Source organism: Apus apus, chromosome 6 (assembly GCF_020740795.1).
Source record: "Apus apus isolate bApuApu2 chromosome 6, bApuApu2.pri.cur, whole genome shotgun sequence".
Taxonomy (NCBI): domain Eukaryota; kingdom Metazoa; phylum Chordata; class Aves; order Apodiformes; family Apodidae; genus Apus; species Apus apus.
In genome coordinates, this window is record NC_067287.1 from 7,147,265 (window position 1) to 7,160,722 (window position 13,458).

General features: G+C 38.8%; 1 protein-coding gene across 8 annotated transcripts in view; it reads left to right on the forward strand.

Moving 5' to 3' along the window:
• The first annotated feature begins 4 nt into the window (after positions 1-4).
• ZRANB3 (zinc finger RANBP2-type containing 3) overlaps positions 5-13,458 on the forward strand; it is a 47,372-nt gene continuing 33,918 nt past the window's right edge. For 2 of the 8 annotated variants that reach the window (XR_007889827.1, XM_051622816.1), the window contains exons 1-2: positions 624-1,033; positions 4,153-4,311. Coding sequence is in view for 6 of the 8 variants with exons in the window: in XM_051622816.1 (XP_051478776.1) it covers positions 1,029-1,033; positions 4,153-4,311 (164 nt within the window). In the remaining 2 variants the exon portion in view is untranslated. Of the gene's footprint in view, positions 23-616; positions 1,034-2,662; positions 2,677-3,644; positions 3,664-4,152; positions 4,312-13,458 lie in introns of those variants that run through there. The other 6 variants (XM_051622817.1, XM_051622820.1, XM_051622819.1 and 3 more) reach the window with 6 other exon arrangements.

Sequence of the window (13,458 nt, forward strand, 5' to 3'; positions counted from 1 at the left end):
TGACCGTGGTGCGTCTCCGCAGGTCTGCAGCTGCCTGGCACGCGGTCCGCGCCGAGCAGCAGCACCCCAACCCGTCCCGGCGCTCCCCGCCAGCCGCAAGCACGGCCCGCTCCCCTCAGCGGCCCGCGCAGGGCAGCCCGGGAGCTGTAGTCCCGCTCGGCCGCGCAGCCCTTCGCCCCGCGGGCCTGCCGCCCCGCTCCCAGCCCTCAGCAGCCAGCGGGCGGCACCGCCAGGGCTCCCGCTCCTGCCCCTTGACGCCCCCGCTGCGCCTGCCGCCCTCCCCTCCCAAGCCAGCCCGCCGCTCGCGGAGCGGCCCGCGCCGGCAGGTGACCGCGCCGCTTTTCTTCCCCCGTGTCCGGCTCCCTCCGCCCGCCCTCCCGCCCCCGAGCGCCTCGCCGGCGAAGGAGGGGCGGGCAGGAACGCGCCGTTTAACTCGCTCCCGGGGAGGCGGACCGGGGCTGGGGGGGGGGGGGGAGGATGCGGATACGGGAAGGGAAAAACGGCCCCGGGGCCCAGCATCCCCTCGCGCGCGGGGCGGGAAGCGCGCGGGTTGCTGCGCCTGCGCGGGCTGCTGCGCGTGCGAGCTCCTCCGTGGCCCTGCGTCACTTCCGGGCGGCGGTTTGAGCCCGGAGCCCGCCAAGGTGCGCGGTGGGCCGGGGCCGTCAGCGGCCCCTCGGGGCAGCGGGGGGCAGGAGGGGCCGTTCCCGGCCTGTTCCCTGCCGTGTCGCCGCGGCGTGAGGCGCGGTGGCCGGGGAGGGGGCGGCCTCGGACCCCCCTGCGGGTGGGGCTGGGATCGCGGCCTGGCCCCGCGGAGCAGCGCGGTGTGACGCCCTGAGGGGCTGCGCTTGGGGGTGCCCGAGGTGGGGCTGGCTCGTTAGAAAGGGCTGAGCTTCTAGGTGACTCTCGTTCTTCCTCAGTCCGTGTTTGTGGCAGAAGCTTCTCGCTAGTGCAGCTCGCCCTGGCTGCTGGGTTGTGGCAGCCCCTTCTCAGGTAGTTCTGCTGTTGCAGGACGCTGCTGAGTCCAGGAAATGGCGTAAGTAAAAAAAAAAAAAAAAAAATTCGCCCCTAGGCAGGTATTGAAGTGCCTGTTTTCCTCAAGCCTAGTGCACTGGCTTGTAGAAAAACTGTCGTGTGCTGCAGAGCGTTGTGATGTCCCGTGTTCGGTCTGACTGCTTTTTTTTTCTTGTAATATTTTTTTTTAAATCCTGTATTCTAATGACTTGGGTAGTTTCTCAGTTTTGCATTGTTTCACCAGTGGAAAAATGATCCCATGATACAGCCGAGTTCCCATGATTTCCTTAGTGACCTGTGAAAACAAAATATTGGGTATATATTATGATAGCAGCTTGTGTTTATAAATGGCTATTGCAGAATTTAAGGGGGCCTTGAAGTTGTCCTGGGCCTTTTACTCAGCCTTCCAATAATGAAACATACCTCCTGGGGTGGTATCCTCAACAAGCTGGGTCTCAGTACATACTTCTGGAAAGATGAGTGTCTGTAGTGAAATGCAGCACTGACAGAAATAATTCAGATTAAGGTTGGTTTGCTATTTGATTTTACTAGTATTTTCAGTGTTCTTATCACCCAGTAGTTACCTTTCTAGATCATTTGTAAATTCATGGAACAAAGAGGAGTTGGAGCAGATTAGTTTGAAATATTTCTGAACAATCTGTTTGCTTGTATTAAAGACAAGTTTCTGTGCATTTTTTCATACAAGTTTTCTTAAAAGTCTGACAGATTTTCTCCAAGTTTTCTTGCAATTAGAATTACTGTACAAATATGTTGATAAAACATATTAATTTTGAAAAATAGTGGAAACTGGAGTGCATCATCTAGTTACGGGTATATTGTTGTAGATATTCTTCAAAGAAACTTCACCAGACTTGAAAGATAAGACTCACCTTTACAAAAGATGTGTTGACTGCCACTAAAGGGGTGCCTTTATGCTGGTGTTCACAAGTTCTACATTTCATAATTTTTGCTGATTATTTTTTATGCCCTATAAATGAGCGATGCTGTAGTTCCATCAATATTCCCTGTTCCTGCTTTTAAAAGTTGGGATCGTGTATGACTAGCTAGTCCTGAGGCACTAAAGCAGTTTTAGATGTAAAGTACAGGATTTAGTAATTCAGGTATTTCATCCTTGATTTCCTTTAAAATACTTGAGAAAATACTGTACAGGTTTTCTTTGTATTTTTTTTACTCATAAAACTTCTGAGTGAATCATAGAATGGTTTGGGTTGGAAGGGAGCTTAAAAGATCATCCAGTTTCAACCCCTCTGCATGGGCAGGGACACCTCTCTCTAGACCAGGTTGCTCAAAGTCCCATCCATCCTGGCCTGGAACACTTCCAGGAATGGGGCAGCCACAGTTTCTCTGGGCAACCTGTTCCAGTGTCTCACCACCCTCACAGTGAAGAATTCCTTTCTAATGTCTGAAATAAATCTCCCTTCTTTTGGTTTGAAGTTGTTCCCACATGTCCTGTCACTCCATGTCCTTTTTACAAGTTCCTCCCCAGCTTTCCTGGAGCCCCTTCAGGTCCTGGAAGGCTGGTATAAGGTCTCCCTGGAGCTTTCTCTTCTCCAGGCTGTGATAAGCTAGATCTTTATACCCATCTTTTTATGTCTATTTTGTGTGAGAAAACTGAAGTCCTAGAGATGTGGCAAGGTTGATGGGGTGAGTATTACAACATATTAAGGACACATAAACAAATGAAACATTCTGATTGAAGAAAACGTGCTGATCTTTCTCTTAGAGCTTCCAAATGTGCAGTGGATAGGGCAGCAGGCAGACTGGTCTGCTATGCTGACTTCATTTGTTTTTTAAAGGCTGTTTGTATTTGTTGACATTACTGCAGTGGTGCATGTAATTGATCTGCCTCAAAACAACATACAAATCCCCACAACTGCCAAAGTCATTACACACAAGGCATTGATTCTCAGTATAATTATTACATTAACAAATCAATAAAAGGCAATTTGCTGGAATTTTTTCCTCTGCCCTTGTTTTTTCACTGTTCGTGCTAATTTTCTACACAACCAAAACAAATCTTTCATAGGGCCTGTACATATTTCCTCGTGCCTTCTGTAGCTTTTGGTATCTTAAAATATTGCTGCAGGTATGAACATAGACTGAATATGGACTTTTATCACTGCTGTGTATTCAGGAATCATGACAGAGATCTTAGAATATTCAGGGTATGGTTCTTTGATTGATTATTAAGGGGTGTATGTTTGCAATAACTGAAGTAAACTTACTGAATCAATCTGTTTTACCTCCTCACCTGTACTCTGTGACATTAGAAGGAAACTGTTGCAAACTCTGCTTTATTATGTTGATTACTTCAATCATTTGCATTGTCCCCAGATCTATCTTACTTTGTAACCAGTCAGTGTAAAAATACAGGTTACTAGTCCTGCAGATCTTTGAAGTGAATGACTGTTTAGTTCAGCACATTTCTAATGCTGAATAGAATATAGAATAGTTCATCTCGCCAAATCATATCTGACTTCCTCTGAGTTGCTTTGGAGATCTGACAGGATTAAAAAAATCTGAGTGCAACATGTTCAGAATTTTTAGGTCAAACCTGGTGGTGCAGTATCTACTGTTAACAATACAAGGAGCGTATTTTGGCTGAAATTCTTTGTTCCTGTGATCTTTAAGGTAATTCTGCTCTTCACATGGGCCAAAACAATTAAGTCAAGGCTTGGATGTAATGGTTTTTGCTTTCCTCATGCTTAATTGACACACTGCTACTGGGACTTTTAACTATTTGTTTAAAGTAAATTGAAGTTATAAGAGAACAAAAGCTAGTATTTCTTTGACTCTCTCCCATTGGACAAAAATTAATGAAGCATCCATGTTTTAAGTCTGAAGCACAGTATGAGAATTTTCATTTATTAATTCTGTGGCTTAAGATTGTTTTGGATGGGAATTAATTTTTTTTTTTTTTTTTTCCCCAAAAGGGCATGTTTTGCTCTTTTTTTCCTGATTTGATTTTTACATCATCTGCATTATTTTGTGCTTCTAAGGAGGATTCTCAAGAATTGAGAAGAGTTTTGTAGATATCAAATATTTCAAGATGGAGCTTTATTCTGTAACATATTGCAAACCTGTTGTTTGACTAAGACGTTTTGTTTCTGTTTCCCTTAGGTTCAACATGGCTAATACACTTCAGAAAACACCTACAGTTAAAGCTTCTCCTTCAGAAAATGTTGATGCTAAGTTGTCCTTTCTACCTGAAAGACTGAGGAAGAAACTGCTTCCTTTCCAAGAGGAAGGCATTATATTTGCACTTCAGAGAAGTGGCAGGTAAAATCCTTATTGTATCATATGCTAAAAACAATTATTTTAGGTAAAAGTAAATTAACTTTTACAAAGGCTATGGAATACCAACAGCTCTTAGGAGAGTTTTATTACAGAATTTTTTCTTAAACTAGAAGATAAGGTTGTTTCAAATGATGGGTGGTTTTGTTTTTTCCCCTGAGGATGAAGAAATGTTTAATGATGTGTTATGCAAAGGAGGATTGTAGTATAAAAGACCTCCTCACATAAGAGGAGGTTTGATGTCTGTAGGACCATCCTTTTTGTCATGCTAATGGAGAATTCTTAAATAAGTTAATTCACATTTGTTTCGTTAGTTCTTAATGGTGTGGTAGAGCTGTTAAGAGAATGACTAACAGATCTTGATGCATCTGTGTGGTATTCTATTTTAGACTTGGTACAATTCTGGCATGTAATCAGGGTGTTCTGGAACTCGCTGAGCTGCAACAGCAGAGCAGAAAAAGCCTTGCAGGGTGCTCAGTTAGCAAGTGCAGCAACTGATAGAGCAGAGAACTGATAGAGGTACTATGAAGTACCTGATAAATAAAAAAAATAGTTTATGCAGCAGAGAAATATTTTGCTGAGTAAGAGCTTGTTACTAAGTTACAGGAGCAAAAGAGGGAAGGGGAATGCTGTTTCCACACAGAAACTTTAGAAAATTTAGACAATTGCAACCTAAAGCCGTGTGGTTACTGTATGTTGCTTGTTTAGAAAGCAATGACATTTTAGAGGTCTTGCACAAATGGAATTATTTTAGCTTAAGTTTTAGATTAAGTTAGTTTCTGATTTTTTCATTATCTTGCTCAGTACAGGAGGCCCAAGGGGATTGGTTGCTTGCTAATATTTCTGATTTTTTAGAAGAAATGTGCATCTCCTTTTCTAAAGATGAAAAATTGGAAAGGAATTGTTTCAGTTGCAATTACATGCAACTTGTGATCAACTAAAATTTCCTCTGAAGTTTTTAGCTTAAATTCTCTTCATTTGGCAAAAAAACTTTAGCAATTATAACGTTGTTGTCTTCAGGGAATGAAGCAAGCCATCTATTTTATGCTGCCAGACTAGGCAGCAGAGTAGAAAGATGAGACCAGCCATTAATGTGCAAGCCTAAGAGTTAAAAAGCTTTATGCTGTATTGGATTTAACTTATCTTTGAAGTGCACTTGGGAATAGGTACTTAAGGATGGAAACTATGCCTAGTCTTCATTTATAACCTCAAACAGTGTGCAGAAAAAATGGGTGCGCACAAATTCTGTAAGTTACTTTTAAAAGCAGGATTAATGCATAGTTATATGTGGTTTAAACTGTCTTGTAATAGAAAGCAACAAACTTATCCCTTCCAGGAACATAAGCTCTAAGCAATGGGTTTAGGAAATATTTTGGGTTGTTAGGGTCAGTTGTGTGTACACTGTTGGGAGGTGGAGGTGAGGAATTATCTCTGCTCTTTGCATGCTGGGTATAGTTTGGGCAGATACAGCCAAATGCCCTTTTCCTAAGAGCACAGGTTAGTCTCATGACAAGTGAAGAAGCATGAATGGAAAACCTTGCAGATGTCATCTTACTGACTGAGTTTAGTTGTTCTGAGCAGCAGAGTGTAATTTTCAGACCTAATTTATTCTTCCATGTTAAGTGTGCAGGAGGAGGCTGACTTGAGAATGAAGGTCTAAACAATACTGAGAAGTCATCAGCTAATGCTCAGGTGTTAGTGAAGAGGAGGTGGCAGTGTTGAAGCACAGTACTCTAGCAAAAGTGGTAGAAGTTTGAGCAAAATACCCAGGCTGCAGAGATATAAGGGCACATGGCTTGATTGTATGAATAAGGGTTATATTCAGTCTCTTGAGCCCCCTCTCTTTGGATATTGATGATTTCTACTGTTGCTGTTCACTAACATAATACTTGGAAGTTCACAATCTCTTTCAACTGTGTATTCTTTTTTTACATCCTCTCCTTATAGAAGCATGTGATGTCTGTCTTGTGTTACAAACAATTTGTTCACCTGAATAATCTGTAAAAGTTAGAAGTATGCTAATTTTTGAAAGTTAGCTCTCTTGCTACTGGGTAACGTATAAACCATATCACTAAATGCTTTATCAAGTTTTATAATAAAAGCTATCAGCAGGTGATCTGCAAACATCATTATTTAGCTTTGCCTTGTTGACAGTATCTGAAAAAGATGCCTTCAAACACACAGATATCTCTTGTGGGTGTTGTTTTTTTTTTGTAATGGTGACAGAACAGGTTGTTTAAGCTCTCTTGCTTGTGGATGTGAAAGAGGACTTGGAAATATTTACCACTCATGAAATAAGCTTTTCCATTACAATTGTATGCTCAAACCATTTTACTGGGGTCATCTAGTTTCCTGCTGTGTTTACTTCTCACTTTCTTAAACATAAAGTTCAATTGTATGAATATCGTATTTTACTGGAAGGGGGAAATATTTTTTTTAATTTAAATTTATCTAAATATTGTAATGTTTATTGATAATTTACTAGGATCTGTATTTTAATCTTGTGTTGATTTACAGATAAATTTTGCTTTTCAATGGTACCTGTATAAGTTTTAGAGGGTAATACACTAATTTCTATTCATATCTTCTGGAGCATGTGATTTTTAGCTTCCCATACATACTGGCTTAATCTTTAGTGAGTATAGACACAGTAGAAAAGAAGTAAATGGGAATGGGTAGTAGTAACATGATGGTGCAATGTTCATATCTGGCATTAAGACTTACCAGTTTTAAGGAAAAGGTATTTGTTTTGTTAGACAGTAATTTTCTAGAGTTAGAAAAAGTTGCATACTCTTTAATGATGTTTTGGATAGTAGGCTACAGAGCATCACTGCAGTAGTGAGCTCATTAGAGAATGGAGTGCAAGTGTCTCCTATTAAAATAACTAGTCGGTTGGCTGCACTTCAAAACAGTACATTTTTTTTTTTGACAGTGTCTCTGATCTCTAGCAAGTTACCCAGGAGAAACATGTAGTTAATTCTTCATTAATTCAAGTAGATGTTTAATTCAAAGACTTAAACAGTTTTTATAGAAATTAATTCCCCTCCGCTCCCCTCCCAAAGTAGACTGGAAAAACAGAGGTTCAAATTAAATTTATTTAAAGCTTATGAACCCAGCTAAAAGGTTCTAGCTCCAGTTCCTTGCTGAGAAGGTAGAGTATATACAGTCAGCTGAAGTTTTAGTAGTTGAGTCACATAATCAAGCATAATGCTCTTGGGCAGGAGCAAATAGAAATGTTTACAATTCTCAGGCACAGTATAGTCCTTTATAGGGCCAGGAATTTCTGATGTAAGTAATATTATTGGGAAAATTTCTACACAAATTTCTTCACAAATTTCTTTAATTTTCTAGGATGGTAGTATTGAGTGATGAGAATGCGCAGAAATTGTGTAGGTGTCTCTACATCACAGTAGACTAACATGCTGTCTATTAATCTTTCTCCTTCTGTGTAATGTCATTGTTTCTTTCTGTCTTGTATTGCATTTTTAAGTTACCAGAACTTTTGTTTTAATTTGATTTTTGTCTTTACTATTTTTTCATCCATGATTACTGATTGATTTGCTTTTTCAGTGTATTTCTTATCTTAAGTTTCTTATCTTTGATAGTAGCTATGAATAAGAAAATTTCAGAGGAGAAAATTGATTTTTCTTCCTTTTTCATTTTGAAACACTAAGCCTAGGTGCATGTTTGCATATCTGTTACTGTCTGTGTCTAATTTTTCTGTCCTTTGTTTGAAAGGTCATAGGTTTCTACAAGTCTGTGGTGTGATTAAATACAAGACTGACTGCTTTTTATCATTGTCTGAAATAATATCTTTTTTTCAGAATCAGCTACATAGTTTAAGCTGACACTTATTAAAAAATATGTTAGAGGTTAATGATGGATTGTCCCCTGTATTATTTTTCGGCATTTCTCTTCTGGGAGTTGTGGAGTTGTTAAATTTAAGTTAAATTTTGCTTTATTGTTTCACTCTCTCGTAAGTCCTCACTACACTAGAGCCTATTAGTTTACTAAAGCTCTTAGTTTAACTTAAGCAAGTAGCATAAAACTTTTTTTTATGCAGTGAAAACATTACATTTTTCTTCCTTTAATTAATTGGTAACAGAAATAGTCGGTGTGGAGAGTTTGTATTTTATCATGCTATAGCTATTTGGTAATTATCAGTGTATTATGTTTGATCAGTATTTGTGGATAACATTGGTAAGAATTTTTCTACAAGTTTTATTCATATTAAAGCCATTCTGTTCTGAGTATGTTGCTGTAGATCTTAGGAAGCATTCTGACTATTGCCTTGTAAGCACATAACAGATACCTACAATTGTTAAATGCTGCAGGTAAAGATGTAGAACTAGTGTGAGTACCAAACAGAATATCCTTTAATGACTCCAAATGTTGTAATATCATTGTTGTTGAGACTGGAGTTAATCTGAATTCTTGTTAGTAAACTTGTGACCTATTTGATTTGAAGATGGAGAGTTCAGAGATTTGCATAAAGATAAGTTCAAAAACCAGATGAGATGACATTTATCATAATCTCTTTTGGGAAGTTTACTTATTTTCTCTGTTTTTGTCACACTGATTTTGATAGATGCTAAGGTAATAAAATTCATATGGTAGGAAATTAAATTCCTTTTACATTTTTGTTTTAGTGATGTTTAGGAATATTTCTATGAATTTTATTTTTATTTTAATTTTTACTTGGTGACTGGAAGCATCAAGTGTCATCAACAAATGTCTCCATTATTTGCAGATCTTCACATCAGAGATAACTGGGAATAAAAACAGTGGTTACTTTTTAATGTGATTTCTGTCTCTAGTCTCAGTAGATAGAGATTAGATAGTCTGAAATAGGTGTTTCAAACAAGGCATAGGTCTCTAGCTAGAGTAAGAAGGAAATCTTTTATACCAACATACTCAGCAGCTCATTTTAGATACATGGAATTATGGAATTATTTTTTTTTTTTTGAGTCCTTAAACCCTGTATCATAATAGATGAGCGGTTGTTTCTAGTCTTAGAAAACGAAGCTGAAAAGTAATCCTTGGGGAAAAAAATTGAATACGTATTTAATATACAGAGGATCAAACAGTTAGGGTAATACATTTCAGCAATTAAATGTGGAAGAGCTCTGCAACTACTGTCTTTAAAGAAAGGTTTATTTTTTTAAAGACACTGTGTAATGTTTGCAAGTACATTTCACATCTGAGAAGTGCCAAAGGAGAGAGAGATGATTAAATGAGGATGCTAGCTCACAGAATGAGGTTCAGATGCAGGAAGTATGAATGAGAGGTTGAGCCAAATTCTGCAGAGCTTTCATGGCTAGGGAGGCTTGTTTGGAAGTGATGCTGGAAGAACTGGGAAGCAATTCAGATGAAACAAAAAATGCGTTGTCAGTAAGTGAATGTGGAATGTCATTCAGGAGAGGAACTGTGTGGGATTAAAAAAATCTTAAGAACACAAAAAAGCAAAGGGAGTAGTCTGAGAAATTACCTGATCTTAAATGTGGACTTGTAGCAGCAGGAATAGAGAAGAAAATACAGATTTTTAGAAATGTATTACAGAATTTGTTAGAATAGAAGAGAAGAATGAAGTGAGATAAGGACTACAAGTGTAGGTAATAGGTTGTCAACAGTGATGGAGAGAGGGGAAATGAGTTTAGTGTTAGCTGAGCACAGTGAAGGTTTGCGGCAGGACATCCACAATGAAAAATTGTTGTGTTTAAGTATAAGCATTAGTGAGAGTAGAATGAGAGTGTTCAGTTTTGAGTATGTGAGACATGTTGCTTTAATGTGAGTGAGAAAAAGTAAGGACTTAAAACAAGTGTGAGTCAAATTCTGACAGACAGTGGAAGTTGGAAGGAGAGGAGGAACATGGGCAGAAAAGTAGCCTGAAGCTAGCTGGATAAACAATTTAAATTAACCTGTTTTATGTCCTTGGTCTGTGTTGAAGGGGGAACGAGTTAAAGTAGAGGAGATAAATCAACAGAGAAAAGGTCAGAATTACTTAGATCAGAGATATATGTCAGAAAAAATGGGATATTCAGTCAACAACTGAATGGATGATTGTTTTTGAAGTATTTGGAAGTTACAAAAGTATTCTGAAGTATTGATATGGACAAGTAACCAAGCCTAAGAGAGAAACGTACACTTTTTTGAGAGTTTGGGATACTGGAGCAAAAAGCCACTGAATGTGGGAACTGTTGAAAATGGAGAGACTACTGATAAGACACTTTTCTAGGTAAATCTTTTCCCTGTTGCCTGATTCAGCTAACTTTAAAGGAAGAGAGCAGTTCAGCAGCTCTTGCAGTGCATCTTATTGCAGGGGGAGGGTCACTTGGGAAAGGAGACTTTATCAGAAAAGTAGTGATAAATACCTAAATTTCACTGAAGTCATTAGAGTACATACTAAGGAAGAACTACTATTGATCACAAGTATTTCAGTCCCGCCGATTAATACTGAGGTGAAGTTTTGTAGCCGAGATTGTCAGTAGTTGAAATTAGTTTGTTAATTCCAACTGTTTGAATTAACTGAAGTAATTTTTTCTTGCATTGAGTCAGCTGGTGAACCAGTTTGTCTCTGAAGCCAGTGACTGAATGGGTACAGAGTTTTCAGTATCACTATTAGGTCTCTTCTTGTTTAGAATTTTTATCAGTTGACCATTCAGTTACTGTATTCTAAAAACCTATTGAAGTGTCAGAGCTTAACCTTCAACTGGACCACTTTGACACGTTATTCCACACATCTTTGTCAGAAGTATAATACCAGAATATGTTGGCAAATGTGCTCTCATAGCTTGCAAATCTTAATGAAACATTTTAGAGGATTTTTTCAGGTACATATTGAGGAGTGTTGGAGAAAAGCATAGGACAGCACAACCATTCTCCTCTGCACTCCTTTAGAGAATTATTAACACTGTAGATATGGCAAGATAGTGCATCTTACATTAGCTTGAGGATTGTTTTTTTATTTTTTATTTATTTAAAATACCTAGTGTAGTTCAAGAGCAATGGTGTCATCTAGCTTAAATCTTCTGGGGCTCTATTTTTGGTTCAACAACCTGGATTATTTTTGCAAGGAAGTCAGCTCTCTTTGTTCTAGTTTTAGGACTGTGTGCTGTGATTACTGACACACAAATGTAATAGTTGCTTGCGCAGTTTTGTATAAAAATGTACTAAGTTCAGATTCCTTAAATAACCCTTGGTTAAGATGTTAGTGCTAAAGTGTTGGCTTGTGAGTAGGAGGTAAATTATATGTTGTAGCGTTATATAAAACTGACTCACATGAGTAGGTGAGAATCCCAAGAATATCAGGACACCCACACTAGTGAAATAAAGATGCGAGCTTCCTCTGTACAACATGTTCCAAAGGCTGTATTAGCAAAAACATTTAATTTGTTTGAATAGTAACAAAAATTTTCAGTGATTTAAGAAAAGAGGTGCTGCTGCTTTCTCTGTTTGTCTTGAAAATGCATTTAAAATGAAGGAGTTCATTCTGAAAAAGTTACCTGTGGCTCTGACTATTTTTCTGGATAAACAGCTGTTGAAGATTAATCAAGAAGTTAAATAATCCCCACAAGCAAGCAGTAGGTGGATTGCTATACCCCTTTAGCTTTTAATCCTCTATGCAAAGAAGCAGAACCATTTAGCTTAGAGAGGATATTATTGCAAAATATTTCTGCACTCACAAGAAACCTCTAGCAGTGGCTGTAGGACTTAGTAAGATTCTCGACTTTGGATATAAATCAGTGTGTTGTTAATCAGTATTCTTGAAAGAGCGATGTTCGAAGTGATACTCTCTTTGCAGAGATGCCTTGCTGAAGTACCCATGATTAATATAGGAAACTTGGACTGTATTGTTTGCTTGGTTAATATTGCTAACATTTCTAAAGTGGTAGCTGTCTGAATGTAGTCCAGGCACATAGAAACAATTTATCTTAATTTAAAACCTTTTTTCTTCCTGAAGCATATTTTATGAAACTGTTTTAAAAAAACAAACACTTTCTGACACTATTTTCATGTGGCTATATGACATATGCCACCTAAGCTTAGCCTCAGTTTCCTTCTGCTTTTCCAATCGACTCATCTGCATAATATTTTAAAGGTCTGCTTCTGCTTTGTGAAGTTGGTTCCAGTCTTCTTGACATCAACACAACTCGGAGCTCTTTCTGTGCCCTTTGAAGTTTGAAAAATCACACTCTTGTCTTTCCAGAGGCAGAACCTTCCTGACCAGAGCTTTCATAGGGGTAGATTTTGGGTTTCTTCCTTAGTTCTGTCACCTGTTTTTTGTTAAATTCTAGTTTCTCTCCAAGGTTTGCTGTGGTAACAATCTGTTACGTAACGTATAACATAATGTAGTAAGTGCACCTTTGCTTGGTGTTTGATACATTTACAAGACTGTTCAGATAGTGTGTGCTAACTTGTTAGTATCTGGTTCTGGTATTCTGACCTATTCAGCTTTGTGTGATCCCTTAAATTATTTGGGGCTTGTTGGTTTTGTAACATTTAGAAGAAAGTTTCAAAGTGATGGGTTTTGTGGACAACCTCAGGTGCTTGCATTTGTTATCTTTTGTGTGAGCATCAACAATAAGGTTTTGGAACTATGTGCAGCTGAGGTGAACCAACACAGTAGACTTCTTGCTTTCTTCTGTGCACATTAACTTCCTGGGATACTTTTATCACACAAAGCTTTCTGGTTTGCTCTTTGTTCTTACATTTTGGTGAAAAATGTAGTTTTATTTTAAAGCTAATACATCTCAAAATGAAAGGGTTGTTAAATCCTAGTAGAAACCAGACTGAGTAGTTCCCTTCTATTTATGAAAGATGCTGTTGTGTCCAAAGCCCATTGCTAACCCTACAACTGCAAAAGGGTTATGAATAGTGGGAAGATTCTAGCAGCATATGCAGTGCATCCCAATTAAGTTCTGATGCTTTCTGTTAGGAAAAGATAGCAGATTTCCTTGATAAATTGGCAGAGATGCAAATGCTAGCCACAGGATTCACTATGAAGAAGGGAAACATTTAAAAATTAAATGGGAAAGAATCTGAAAGAATTTGCCATTTACTATGGTGCTTTTTGCATGGTTGGCCTTTGCTGCTGAGGGTAACTGAGATATCTAAAATGATTTTTTCCCTGCT